This window comes from Phyllostomus discolor, chromosome 14 (genome assembly GCF_004126475.2).
Source record: "Phyllostomus discolor isolate MPI-MPIP mPhyDis1 chromosome 14, mPhyDis1.pri.v3, whole genome shotgun sequence".
Taxonomy (NCBI): domain Eukaryota; kingdom Metazoa; phylum Chordata; class Mammalia; order Chiroptera; family Phyllostomidae; genus Phyllostomus; species Phyllostomus discolor.
In genome coordinates this window covers 18,289,229-18,303,561 of record NC_040916.2, presented here as the reverse complement: position 1 = coordinate 18,303,561, position 14,333 = coordinate 18,289,229, and the positions used below count along the sequence as shown (strand labels likewise).

The following is a 14,333-nucleotide window of genomic DNA, read 5'->3' as shown; positions in this document are numbered from 1 at the left end:
CCGCTGTGGTGTGACATCAGACGACTCTGGATGGGAAAACACAGCCGTAGTTATCTGTAGCAGCAGTAGTACAGGGGTGGATGAGACGGCAGTACTCACATACAGCGGGCAGAGGAAAATGAGTTAGCAAATGGTTTAAAATAATGAGAAGTCAAAATGATAATCATTTTGAATACTCCCAAGAGATCAAAGTTTACTGATCAGGCAGTGAAAATAATATCTTCGTCAAACGTAAGAAAAAGTTTGCTCTTCAAGTTTTTCTCTTTCTATATCTCTTAGACGGAAGCATTGTTACTTCTGATTTTGCAAGTGAGATAAGATAAAGGAATAGAGAGGCTACTTTGTCGTGATCTCACAGGAAATCATTCAAAGATTGGGCTCCATATTCGATCCGGGCTCAGATTAAACTGTAAACTTCGTGAAAACCTGAACGGAGACTTAAAAAATAATTCGAGAAGTAGGTTTTCATTTCTCTTATTAACTCACCTATAATCATGAAGAACCTGTTCATCATCATCGTCTTCTTAACAGAAAGACTCAATGAATTCCTGCCTTGGACAGAGAACTGTGGTTCCTAGTTTGTAGGTTTAATGCATTTGGTCCTCTGCTGCGCTGACAGGAAACGTAGCGTATGAGCCGCAATCAAGAAATAGTCCAACAGGCAGAAAAGCACTGATGATACCGTGTTTGTTCACTACACATTTATTTAGGAGCTACTCTTTCCATGGTGTTCTGCTAAGCAGCCTGTAGGATAATAAAAAGGTGAAAAAAGATATGTCCCTGCCCGTTAGTTTTTATGACTTATTATTGAAATAGTAAACTTACAAATACTTCTAACAGTTAATGCTTTTCTCACTTGTTAAGGTGTCTGTAGACTTTTTGCAAATTTGATTAGTTCTATGGACTTCTGTTGTTTCAAGTTGGAAAGCTTCATTGAGTTCCCTGAAACGTTTCCTGGAGAATGGGAAGGATTTGACGAAAAAATCAATGAGATGAAAATCCATTTGCAGGCATTGTTGGACAGCATTGGCATTGTTCCCCAGAGCTTAGACATGGATACTGGCTCGTAAGTTCCCGGAGCTCTCTGCCGGGCAGGAGAAGGGAATCTCCACTCCTCAACTGCATTTTCTCAGTACCTAGCCTCAGCAACAGGTAGCGGGGGTCAGACGGGAAACCTTGAAGCCCTGTTCCTCCCAGGAAGACAGCCCTCTGACTGGGAGCCGGAGGGTGCAGAGCCCTGGGTCCGTGACCACAGGAGTCCACAGTGGAGTTTCTGCCTCGCCGAGCTGGGAAGGGGAAGAGAGGGCGTAGCCTTGGTTCGGATGCTACAGACTCTTGGCCTTTCTTACTGAATCTTCACAGGTTGTCTTGAATAGATGTTTCTTCATTTGCTGTTTGTTCTTAGGACCATTTCCAGAGGCTTTCAATGTTTTCTTCCTTCCTTCCTTCCTCCTTCCCTCCCTCCTTCTCTCTCTCTTTCTTTCTTTCTCTCTTTCTTTCTTTCTTTCCGCTCTCTCTCTTTTCTCCCTTCCTCCCTCCTCCTTCCTTCCTCCTCCCTCCCTCCCTTCCTCCTTCTTTCTTTCTTTCTTTCTTTCTTTCTTTCTTTCTTTCTTTCTTTCTTTCTTTCTTTCTTTCTTTCTCCTTCTCTCTCTCTCTCTCTCTCTCTCCCCTCCCTCCCTCCCTCCCTTCCTTCCCAGTGTGGAAGGGGTCAGTAGTCAGTTTTGCTCCTCCCACTGTCGTGGTGGAAGCTGATCTCTTGAGAGAATTTAGAAATTCATTCTTCTCACTTTCTGGTCTCCTCAGTCTAGAAGTGAATAGAAAGTGTGTAAGTGTGAGTTTTTACAGTAGAGAGGCAAGACCTTACACTGAAGGCAAGACCTGCGTTGTCCAAAGAACGCCATGCCCAGTCGCTATTGGTGTTAGAAGGCCACGTCAGCGAGTTAGCCGATGTGCCAGAAAAACCAAGGCTTTCATTCACCTTCCCCGAGTTCTCAAACAGGTGTCAACGCCTGGTTTCCTAGGCCCACCTAAAGAAAACCCCTTTCATTTAATTATAGTTACTTTAATACTCTAAGTAAGTCATTTATCTTTATTTTACTTAATTTTTCCTTCAGGGCACTTGAAGCACATATATTTAACATGATTCAACAATGGCATTTGAAAATAGGCAACGAGATTAACAATGGTAACATCGAACTTCAGCGCCACGTATGTACCAGTAGGAATCTGTGAGATTAATTTTGTCCCGGCTAGGAGGTTTCTTTAAGGAAAAATCAGGTCATACCTATGCAATTAAAGCAGGAGATTGGGAGGGCAGAAATGGAAACTTAGATAATTACTAAATGATTTGAATGCAAATGTTCCTACTTCCGACCTGTGGAATGAAGTTTCAGAGATGACCCAACACGTTTGAGTTCTAATTATTGTCTTTGCTCTTTACTTGGTATATTGACATTTTCCTCCTTAATAGGGATGCGGCCATTTTAAGGATTTCTGTTGGTGGCCCGGACTGGCTGAAGGGGTGACAAAAACATGTGACTGGGGGGAGAGGGAAGATGCCAGAATACTGTTGGTCTATGCTTGTTAGAGCAAAGAGAGCAGTTCTGTGGTTCTGAACAGCTGTGCCCATGGACGTCTTAATCGGCACAACGTGAAGTAACTTGCAAAGGATGACTCCGTTTATTGTGTTTACTCTCACCTCCTGGTCTTAATTATAATCTGATTCTGCACAGGAAACACATCTTATAAGCAGACTTAATGTGATTAAATACATTTAATTCATTTTAATATTGCTTACCTTAGGAATCCAAAAGGCAGAGTTCATCAGTGATGGGGGATTGCTACTTATGCAGCATTACTTTATATCACAGCCTGTGAGCACATTATAAATACATATAAAGACACTAAGAGTTGAGGAGCAAATATATTAAGACTGGGCATATGGATCCAGGATTGGGAGAAATTTCTGTGATTTCAAAGACCATCTACATTAATTTAAAAAGGGGAGCAGAGGGCCTGTCGCAGTGGGGCTCAACAGATATTTGTTGAATGAAGTAAGGATGAGCATTCCAGACGTGCAAACAATTAAGACAGAGAAATGTACAAGGCACTGTAGAAACATAGGGAGGGGACGACCTCAGAGCAGATCACACGGAGGCCTCGAAGAACACTTAAGAACTCACCAAACAGAGAACGGGGCTGGGCATTCGCAGCGAGTGGTGTGTTCGCCATCCATAGTTCATAAAGGTTTTTGCATTTTGTTTCTGGTGCCTGGCCTGAGCAGATGCCCTAATCCAGGGGTCCTCACACTTTCTCTTTTAATGGTACCCTGTGTGCCCCAGCACTTTCGTACATTTCAGCCGAAAGAAATGCTGCCCAGCTCGGTTTATTAAGTAAGTAGTTGTGTTCAAACGACTCACTAAGTGTTCATGTCCTAACGATTTAGTAACTGTTTGGAAAAAGCAAGAAATGTTTTAAAAAGTTAAAACATGGAGGTCATGGCACTGAGGTTGCTCCACAGCCTCTGGTGGCCCGTGGGAATGAGCCGAGGCCAGAGCCAGTGCAGCCGTGTCCATGAAAGAGAAGTTCCAGAAGGTTCTGACCATAAGCAGTCAACTGGACTTTCCCACATGTGAAAAAACGAAACCCAAGAATCACTATCAAAAAAAGAATAATGATCATAACAGCCAAATAACTAACTGTTCCCAAATAAGGCAAATGTTTAAATGATTACAGACAAATAGTTGCTTTACTTCAGCATCTTCTCTGTAAAAATCTCTCCCCTGTCCCCTGAGCTCCTCCAACAATTTTTCAGCTTTCATGTTGCTTAATTGGAATTATTGCTTGCCGAAATAAACTTTCAAAAATTTAATGTCTTAGTTTACCTTTGTACATATACAAACATTGGGGGAAAAAACCCTTTTTTCCCCCCTCAATCAGAATCCCTAAGGGATGTATGAACTTGGGCCCTGTATAACTTCTCTAACCCGGACATCGGATGGGATGTTGCCGTCCTCGTCTCCTGTTTCACTTTGGTTTTTACGCAGCACTTGTTTTTACCACACGACCACCCATAAAACCAGCTTGGCACAGATGTGATGTCGTGAAAAGCGGTATAGTGCATCTAATGTTGAAGCGGTGAACTGTATCAGCTTCATGTTGTGCCTGACACGTGCTGTATTTCCCTCAAGAGTTTAAAATCCCATCCTGGTCAGGCAGCTCAGGTGGTTGGAGCGCCGGCCCGTACACCAAGAGGTTGCAGGTTTCATCCCTGGTTGGGGTGTGTACAGGGGGCAAGCACTCAGTGTTTCTCTCTCATCTCTCTCAAAATCAATAAAAATATCCCTGGGTGAGGATTTAAAAAAAGAATTTAAAATCTTATGGGATCCTTGAGAATTCACTGTGGAGTCCTAGGATGCCTTGGTGTACAATTTGGGAACTGTGGCTTTAATACCCTTGACCAAACTAAGACAAGTTAGTGTAGTATAGTGAGAAGGAAAAAAAATATATAAATATATATATATATATATATATATATGATTATCCAGCTGAGTAGTGATGATTTAATTTCATTAAGAATGAATGATATTAGTGTTGAAAATAGACACAGGTATGATCATTTCTAGTTTTAAGTTTGGCCTGGTTTTTTACTGTTTGATTTACTTAAAATGGGCCATTTGTGTTATGGCTACTTTTTAACAGGTGGATGAATTGCATATATCTATGATCCAGTGGATGGTGCGCCTGCTGATAGTGATGGTGCCCGACTTTCCTGACCAGGACCTTCTCCCAGGGCTGGAGGAGGCGAGAGCTAAGAAGCACGACATAAACGTTGCAAACTTGGAGCTCGACGCAGTCGCCCTGGCAAAAAAGTTGTCCAAATACTCCCGTTATTTGAACAGGTAAAACTCCGTTGTTTTTTTTTTAATCCTGCCCTTTTGAAGATACATTTGTGGCATCAAGCAGAGGAGAGGAAGACAGTTAAGTAGCAGCAATAAGGAATTGCTTTAGAACTTTGAAAGAAGTACTAGTTCGGTTTTAAAACCATTGTTGGCACTGCCCAGTGGGAGATGCGGTTTCCGAGTTTTCCCAATGGCCTTAGCATTCTTTTGGAAACAATGTTGGTGTGGCCAGGATGGGAAGTATGTGAGGATGTGAGAGTGCGGATTAGTTAAAAAACAGAAAAGGACCCACTTCACTTAAATAAGTGAGACACGCCTTGCACTTTTGCACAGGCTGGGGGCATTTGTGAATGAGCTTGCCATTTCTGGTGTAAATTTCATGCAAAACGGAATGCATACTTTCATTTCATTAAACACTGACCAAAACATCTCTAAAAACAAACAAACAAACAAAAAGATTTTTTAAAAAACCCTTATATCTGGAAATCTAGAGGATTCTCACCAAATAAAGCTGAGGTCTGAAAAAAAAATGTAAATGGTTAACTAGTAAGCACACCACCATTATGATTACTTCAAATCTGGGAAGTAGCTTTTGTAATCTAGCCACTTGCCCCTTCATATCCATTCAGTGTTACCAGCGGTCAAGAGTGAGAGGAGGGGAGGGGAGGGGAGGACGACTGTGAGAGACCGAGAGACGGTTGGTACTCTGGGGCGAGTCAGTGGCTGCATTACTACGGGAAACTTCCCCTGTGTCTGGACTGAAGACACTCAGGGGAGGAGCCAGCACTGACAGGCCGTGCTGTGTGTGTGTGCTTCTCCCCCAGTTGCTGCAAAGGGATGGTAACAGCTACGGCTCTGAGTATAGCCAGCAACGTACAAAAATATTCTACTAAGGAACTTCACGATCTAAATGCAATGAAGGTAATCGCTCTGTCTTCCTCTCACTTTTTTTTTTTTTTTTTTTTTTTTTTACTTTTAGAGAGGGAAGGGAGGGAGAAAGAGAGAGAAACAGAGAGAGAGAGACAGAGAGAGAGACATCAATGTGCGGTTGCTGGGGGCCATGGCCTGCAACACCAGGCATGTGCCCTGGCTCGGAATCGAACCTGTGATGCTTGGGTTCACAGCCCGCACTCAATCCACTGAGCTACACCAGCCAGGGCACTTTTGTTTTGTTTTGAGCAGACATTTTAGGCTAGCCCCTGCTTTGTTAGGGTTTTCTTAATTTTACATTCATCCCCGTCCTTGACTGCTACCATCCTCCCCTGATCTCCTGGACAACCTCTTAGGGACAGCGGTCTTTATGACATCAAACTCTGGGACTCCCATGGCTTCGTCCGTGCCCCACACAGTGGAGAGCGGAAGGCGGACCTCCAGAGGGGCCTTGTCGCATGTGGGTGAACCGTGACGCTTGTGGCTCGTGCCGCCCCAGTCCCATGCTAGTGTTTGAAGAAGAACAGATCGCCAACCTACTAGACTGCTGTTTGGATAACATCAATGATGGTTTCCCACAGTCTAATATTTTGGGGGGATTCCTTTGCCATAAATGAGAGTTGCGTGGTGCTGAGCAGGATTCTGGAGTGGGAGGACTCTTAAGGAAGAATCTTTCGGAGTTTGATCGCTTACCCACAGTTCCTGCCCGAGTCTTCCACCACAACTGCCTAAATTGCTTCTTCAGAAAGCCCTGGGGTCTGTCTAGTGGCCCATCACCACGGAGGCAGTCCAGTAACCCATGACCCTGTTCACATTCTCACCTGACCCTGGCTTCTGCTGCCTCGGCCTGACCTCACACTTCGGAGCTACGGATCAGCGCCGGAGGCTATTTTCCAAGAGGATTCAGTTCTAGAGAACCTTGCTCCTCTTCCCATTTCTGAAAGAAGCTGGTCTCTGCTCACCAACTGCTGCACTTGGGAATAGGAATTGCTTGTCATTAGGGCTTCATTTGAGGCTTGGAAACACTACGTCAGAGTCCTGGCATCCAAGAGCAGACTAGGACCTCTGCACCGTAAACCAGCCCCTCACAACCTAGAAACTTAGCCCCCCAGTAAACAGACAGGTGACTTTTTTCAAGTGCTTTAGGTGGACCATCTACACAGTTCCAGGCATCTAGAATTAGAGTCACTGGTGCTCTGGGAGTTTGGTCACAATCTGAGTAAATGACAGCTACTTTGGAGGATCTCTGAGAGAACCCTCAGTGGGCCAAGACTGGTAAAAAGACACACACTGACCAACCCCCGACAATGCTGAGGACGTATGGAAAGGAAATACCTCCTCTCATTACCAAAGGATTACCCACCGTGATGGAAAAGAGAGGACTTCGTGCTTGGAGGCCTTTACACTCACTTCCGGCTGCCGCTGACTCCCTCCACGCTACTCTTTTCCAACGCTGGCCGGAATGATTCATTAAGGCCCTGCCATCCACCCTGGGCTGCAGTAACCTTCTTATGTCACCCAAGTGCTGTTGCCCGTTTCAGGATTGGGCCCCCCAAAAGGTGACTTTGAAGAGGAGTGCTGGGGACCTGCCTCTTACAGTGTTCCAGCAGATGCACTCAGGGGAGTCCCAGCTTTCCCGCCCTTTTGGGGGGTACCTGGGGATGATGGGCTCTTTCACTATGTTACCACCCTAGTCTCCCCACTGGCACCCTATGAAACACCGCATCTCAACAGTCTTGTCTTCCTCCTGCTTTTGATCCGCTGCAGCAGGCCTAACACAAAGGACTGTCCTTTGCTTCCTAAACCCTCCTTCGTCCCGGACATGAATTTTAGCCCTTTTACTTCCCACCGGAAGCATTTATTAACACAGCCCCGAATCGGACTTTATCAGCATTAAATAAGATTACTGATGGAAGGAGATCTACATGCATTGCTTAGCAACCAAGCTATCCTGGTCTACGGCTGGTCAAAGGTGATGTTGAAGGTTTTGAAAGAAAACTTGCTTAACTCTGTAGATTACTGTGAAATTTTACCAAAAAAAAAAAAAGCCCTACTGATTTTTTCTCCCATCAGAAGTCTTATGACAGTATTTTCAATGCCTTAGACGTTTGTAAGAAAATGACTAGGATCTCTTTGACAAGTGCAAGTTCAACTGCAGAAGTTTCTCCTGAATGACGAATTAACTGTGAAGAAATAAAACTTGAAAAATATCATTACTGTTTTCAGAACTAACTAATGTTTTATTCTAGGGACAATGTAGCAAGTTAAATACTGTGTGCATCAAGTTTTGTCGCCAGAAGGATCCTCAGGGACAGAGGCGTGGTCCACTCTCAGTGGCCCGCAGAGCTGGCCCTGCACACCGTTGGCCGGCTCCACACCCCGCAGGGCCGGGCGAGCTGCTGAGCGTCATTGAACTTGCCGCGGCGAGTGACCGTGGGAATTAGCAAATGCTGTAAATTAGGGCTCCCCTCCCCAAGATGGTTGTTACCAGTTGCCCACTGCATGGGGTCCCCTGGAATAAACCAACCACTTCATCTGCTTTTAGCAGACGAAGACTATTAGGACTTTACTCAAGAAGTCGCAGCTAGTGAAGTGAATTTAAGACTAGAAGCCATTACTTTCACATTCCTTGTTTGATCCCTTCTGTGATAAGACATCACCCTAACCCTTTAGAATTTAAACTTATTAATGACATGGACGAAGCTGTGGCAAACTCACTTTTCCTCTTTAGATTTCAGTTTTCTTGTCTACAACGTAAGGGTTTGGATTTGATTTCTAAAACCTTTTAGTTCTGGAATTTCATAATAATTCCAGAATTAAAAATAAGTCTAATAACAAGAAAAATATAAGACCTATTACTGTTTTTTATGGTTGACATTAAGGACCTATGGTGGGTCATTAGTTCACCACACGGAACAGTATTTTGTTGGGTAAAGTGACTGGATCTCCTTCCCCCGAGAAGGTAGTTTATGAGTTCCCTCTGCTTTTACTTGCTAATAAGGAAGGTTTTAAACACTGGAGCCAGATCTTAGCTGTTAGGAGATGCTGGTAAAGTAAATGTAGTTTTACTACTCACTTTGGTGCTGAAGACTGTTCTGTACCTCAATAGATACGGAGCGAGCGCCTTTTCTAAGACACTGCTTCAAATCTTTATTCATTTGCTTGGTTGGGGACGGGGTAATATTTTTGTAGGGGTTCAGAGCCCAGGCCACCTGGGTTGGAATCCCAGGTCCATGTTTAAATACATATAGGACCTTGAACAAGATACTCAACTATTCTCTTCCTTAATTTCTTCATCTAAAAAAAATGAGGATAATAATAGTATATATCTCAGTTCTCATCACAAGAAAATAAATTTTGTAACTATGCTGAGAAATGTTAACTGGATTTATTATGGTGATCATTTGGTAATATTTATAAATATTAATTATACTATATACCTGAAACCAGTATAATGTTATTTCAGTTATACCTTAAAAATAATAGGACATATTTCATATGGAGGATCAAATGAGTTAATATACGCACGATGCTTAGGAAAGTCTGACACATAATTAAGTGCCATGTTAAGTGTTGCTATTTTTATTGTTAGGTTAAGTGATCACAGTTGACCTGGTCGGCTGCACATTTGTTGGGGCAGACCGTTTGCCCATGGTAAATCCAACTATGTCTCTGCGTCTGATTTCATGACACTTAACTGCACCTTGTTCCATTATAACAGTGTCGATGAGCAATGGTAGATTCTAGGTCTGTATTCACAGGAAATCACTCCTGCACGCACCTGTGAACTGGGGTGATGCAATGTTCATTGAATGGAGCTATACTTGTATTCAGCAGTTCCTCGATAGGGGTGAGTGAGTAAACGATCTGATTTTTTTCTGCTTAGTAGTAATCTTTTTATCTCTTATTAGAGAGAATGTTATGAGTGGATCACCACGTGTTCCCAGCTCCTCGGTCAGATGAAAGGCAAACGCATCAAGTTACTGACCTATGAAGAAAAGGCGAACCTACTTGAAGAAGAGGTATGTGCCCTGCGCCGGCACTGATTATGATTCAGGTTTTTCCTGTATTTTTTTAAGATTTTATTTTTATTTATTTTTAGAGAGGGAAGCGAGGGAGAGAGAGAGAGGGAGAGAAACATCAATGTGTGGTTGCTGGGGGTCCTGGCCTGCAACCCAGGCATGTACCCTGACTGGGAATCGAACCTGCGACACTTTGGTTCGCAGCCCGAGTTCAATCCACTGAGCTATGGCAGCCAGGGCTCTTCTTCCTGTATTTTAACAGATAAGGGGTCAGCAACGTTACCCAGTGAATGTCCTTGGAGTCTCTTCTTACGTCCGAGGCAACTTCGGGCCTCCTGTGCAGGTTCCTCTTTCTTCTCCAGCCCCTGGTGTGCTAGGTTCCTGTTCTAAGGCCTCATCCTCTACTCACTTCATGGGTTCTTCTTTGGTGACGTCATTTACCTTCTTGGCTTTAACCAGATCCCTCTGTCTAGACTTCAGATATTCTGCTACTCACCAGATACTTGCACTTGGATGTCTTAGGAGCACCTCAGACCCACACAGTCTAGTCTGATCTCATCTGTCTTCCCAAACCTGCTTATCCAACTTTGTTTATTATCTCTGTGAATCTCATGATCATCTCTGGAGTAACCTTAACCATAAACCAGGTGTCATTCAAGATGCTCCCTTTTCCTAGCCATGCCATGTCCATCCAATCAATCAATCAATCAATCCATCAACCACTAAGAGTTGCTTCCTGAATATCTCTTGAATCCTTATCCTCTTCGTCCCTACAACCCTGTGCTGTTCTTTGCCTCCTCTTGTCTTTCTCCTCTCTCCCTGTTCTTCTCTTCCTCCTTCCTTCTCTCTCTCTCTCTCTCCCCCAATCTTCTTCCTCCTTTTTAAATCTACTTTCCTATTGCTAGAGTGATTGTTTAAAATATAAAACATATCCATGAATGGATTGATCTCTCCTCACCTTCAGGATAAAGTCCAGCCTTCCTGACGTGACGCGCTGTGCTCTGCTCTACCTGCCCCTAAGTCCCCGCCCTGTTGGACACAGTTCTTCTCTCCTCGGAGCCAGCCCCGTGCCTCCGGTGTCTTCCCCCTCCCTGTACCTCCTGGTTCTCCTTTACCCTCCCTTCGAGAGGAAACACAGACATTGTCTTCTTCAGGAAACCTGCCTGGCCAACCCTCTCTTTTACCCCCATCCACTACCAGATCAAAATTAGGTATTTCTACTATTTGACTATGTGTATTTGTAGCATTTTCTGGGCCACTCAATTATAAACTTCTTAAGAGCAGGGACCATTCTTAATAACCTTTGTATCCTTATTACTAGCATAAGGATCTGTTGCAGGATTCGTGCCCTTTAAGTATTTTTGAATAAATAATTGCTAATATAGCACTAAAATATTTGTATACACTCAGCTATAATTATAACATTATTTTATCTCATAGGAAATTATAAAAGAATCTGAGTCTGAAACAGACATACATTTTGAAGAGGATGAAAAAGAAAGTAAGGAGGATAAGAAAGTTGAGAAAGGACCAGAAGAAGAGAAAGCAGAAGTAAGATTACTTAGTACTATCTTTTTTTTTTTAAGACTTTATTTATTTGTTTTTAGAGAGGGAAGGGAGGGAGAAAGAGAGAGAGAGAGAAACATCAATGTGTGGTAGCTGGGGGCCATGGTCTGCAACCCAGGCATGTGCCCTTACTGGGAATCGAACCTGCGACACTTTGGTTTGCAGCCCAAGCTCAATCCACTGAGCCACGCCAGCCAGGGGCTCATAGTACTATCTTTTTAAAGAACTTACATATGTACTGTTGAAAATAAAAATAGATCGTCTGGAGTAAACTCTTTAACTTCATACAAATTTAACCATATCTGTAGACACATTTACCTCTCAATTTTCTAAGGGGTGTCCTTTGTCCTTTCTAAATCCAGCCATTTCCATTAGCCTCACTCACAGCTACGCTCCCATTGCCTCTCACCTGGATGCTGTCACCTCGTCTCCTCGCTGTGGGTTCTGTCAGTAGCAGCGCAAACTCTACGTCTCCACTTCTTCAGCCCCCATTCCGAGCTGCCTCTCCTCCCTCCTCCCAGGCCCATCTCCATCTCTCTCTCTCTCTTACCCTGTCTGCACCCCTGCTGGGGCATTATTAGTAATAACTGTTCCTGGGGCAATCGTACTAATAACAGAAATACAACGATGATGACCAGTTACTGAGTGCCTGCCATAAGCTGTATGCTGCACACATGTGACCTCACAGTGCGAGAAAACTCACAGTCAGCGTGGTTGACTGTCTTACCCCAAATCACATACCCGTGAGTAGCAGAGCCCACACTCAGACCCAGAGAAGTCTGGCGAAGAGCCCTTGTTCATTCCCGCAGTGAACACTGTCTTCGGCTTTCAGAACTCGTCCTGACCCCCTCACGCTCTTTATTCTGTCTTAACCCACTTGCCTGATGTTTCTTCTCTGTGAATAGTTTGACTGTCGGCACGGCGGGCATGACCCCAGGTTCTGACCCAGGTCCTCCACCCCCTGTCCACGCAGGACAACAGGACAAGAGTGTTGTATAACACCCAGGCCTCTTTGGACCAGCATTTTCTGTTGTTTTATTGATGGCCCAGTGCTTGCATATAGAAGGCACGAAATAGCTGTAAAGCAAATTCTGTCGTACCTTTTCAGTCTGTAACGTATCATCCTTTTTCCTCCGTCTGTGGCCTTCGATCAGGCCATTTCCTCTCTAGTCACAAACTCCCCTTCATTCATCTTTCAAAGGTCATTTTCTCTGTAGAAACTTCCCCGAGTGTCTAGGCAGAGTAGAGGGCCCTTTTCTGGGCACACACAGCTCTTGATACCCGCCTCTGTGCTGACAGTCACCACACACACCATGAGCACTTCACAGCCTGTCTCTCTCACTGCACTGCGGGTTCGGAGGTCTCGGGAAACCCGCCCCGCTGTTCTCACAGGTGTCCCCCCTTGTCCCTGCTTCCTCAGCCCCACTAATTTATCACACAGCGTTTTCTGGGAGTCTTCAAAAAAATGTTTGTTAAGTAATTAAAGCAAATAGAAAACAAAAGCTTCAGACATGGGGCCAGGTGACTCGCCACACCACGGTGTCCCCTGCCAGCTCACTGATGGGCCCTCGGTGTCTGTGTGCCCTAGAAACCGTCAACATCCACGGAGCAGGAAAAACTCATTCGGTTCATTGGAGAAGATGAAAATATTCACTCCAGGCCTCTGTTTGGACAAGATTTATTATCTACCTGGGTATGTAGCTGCAACCCAATTTTTCAATATATTCATTGGGCAGATTCTGTTGCCAGCTGTGATAAGCACATACCTGTAACCTAGAATTATTGGGAAATTGGAAACCTTTAGGCGGTGGCTATGGAAACTCAACAGGAAAACAGAATTAAAATTCCTCCACAGAAGGTTCTAGGACCATGTTAGGAGGGTTTTCCCCCCATGTTTTTACTGCCTCAATATATGTAAAGTCCCCTATTGAATGAAAGATCATACTGGATTTTGCAGTGGTATGTGAAATAAAGTATTAAAGTAAATATAATTTCCTTGATACCTGATTTATTAAACAAACATGTTTACCCTTCTATTTGCTTTTTCAGCCTCTTCCTTCCCTATTTCTTTCCGTTGCTACTGTTTTCCTTGCTTCTTTACAACTTTCATCGAATCTGTGACCACCTGCAGCACGAGTAATTTGGAAGTGGTGTGCTATTGGCCACAGGAAATCCCTGTTCTTTTTTGTTGTGGAGAGTGGGCTTAATTATCTACTGTATAAATATGGGTGGTATTGAGTAGGAAAAGATACTCTGGGAGGCTTGGTCCAGAACATCCCGAAGAAGTAGACTATTAACTGTCGGGACTCCCAGTTCATTCATTGCACACATTTCCTTTGTCAGAGAAAGTCAGCTGACCAGGGTGCATTGGCCCCAAAGTACCTTGAAGCGATGTCAATAATCGAACACACACAGGAGAAGTTAATGTAAGTATGAGGCACCTTGATGGTAAGAAGATGAAGATGCTGGCCAGGAGGTTTTGCTGAGAAATCCACACTTCTTGGCTGACCATTGGTTCTCCTGCTTCCTTCATCCTCACTAGTGGGATGGGTATCTCCAAATCTTCATCTAGAGCCAGGGAACGACAGTGCTGTCATAGCAACATCTGTCCCCACCCACAGTGGAGATGACAGAGGTCAAAGTGTGTATGGGGGGGAGGATAGGATGTTAGACGTGATCCACTTCAGTATGTTTCTAAGAAGTGAACTAGAGAAATAGGTGGGACAGGGAGAAACTACTGTGTGCAAGAAAGAATGTTCCATAACCCCAAAGTAGGAGGGGCGGTATATTTGGATGGCTGAGGATGGCAGGGGGAAGCGTAGCCTTGTAGACATGTGCTGTGGTTATTAAGGAGCATTTCTCAGGCTGGCTTCCTTGAGTGTAGAATCTGTTTTTAAAGGTCTGTAAAAGAAGA

At 44.1% G+C, this 14,333-nt stretch overlaps 1 protein-coding gene across 1 annotated transcript in view; it reads left to right on the top strand.

The window, feature by feature from the left end:
• AXDND1 (axonemal dynein light chain domain containing 1) overlaps positions 1-14,333 on the top strand; it is a 47,420-nt gene that overhangs the window by 27,832 nt on the left and 5,255 nt on the right. The window contains exons 16-23 of the mRNA XM_028530917.2: positions 865-1,066; positions 2,115-2,208; positions 4,702-4,901; positions 5,726-5,822; positions 9,743-9,853; positions 11,294-11,404; positions 13,008-13,112; positions 13,763-13,845. Coding sequence (XP_028386718.1) covers positions 865-1,066; positions 2,115-2,208; positions 4,702-4,901; positions 5,726-5,822; positions 9,743-9,853; positions 11,294-11,404; positions 13,008-13,112; positions 13,763-13,845 — 1,003 coding nt within the window. The remainder of the gene's footprint in view (positions 1-864; positions 1,067-2,114; positions 2,209-4,701; positions 4,902-5,725; positions 5,823-9,742; positions 9,854-11,293; positions 11,405-13,007; positions 13,113-13,762; positions 13,846-14,333) is intronic.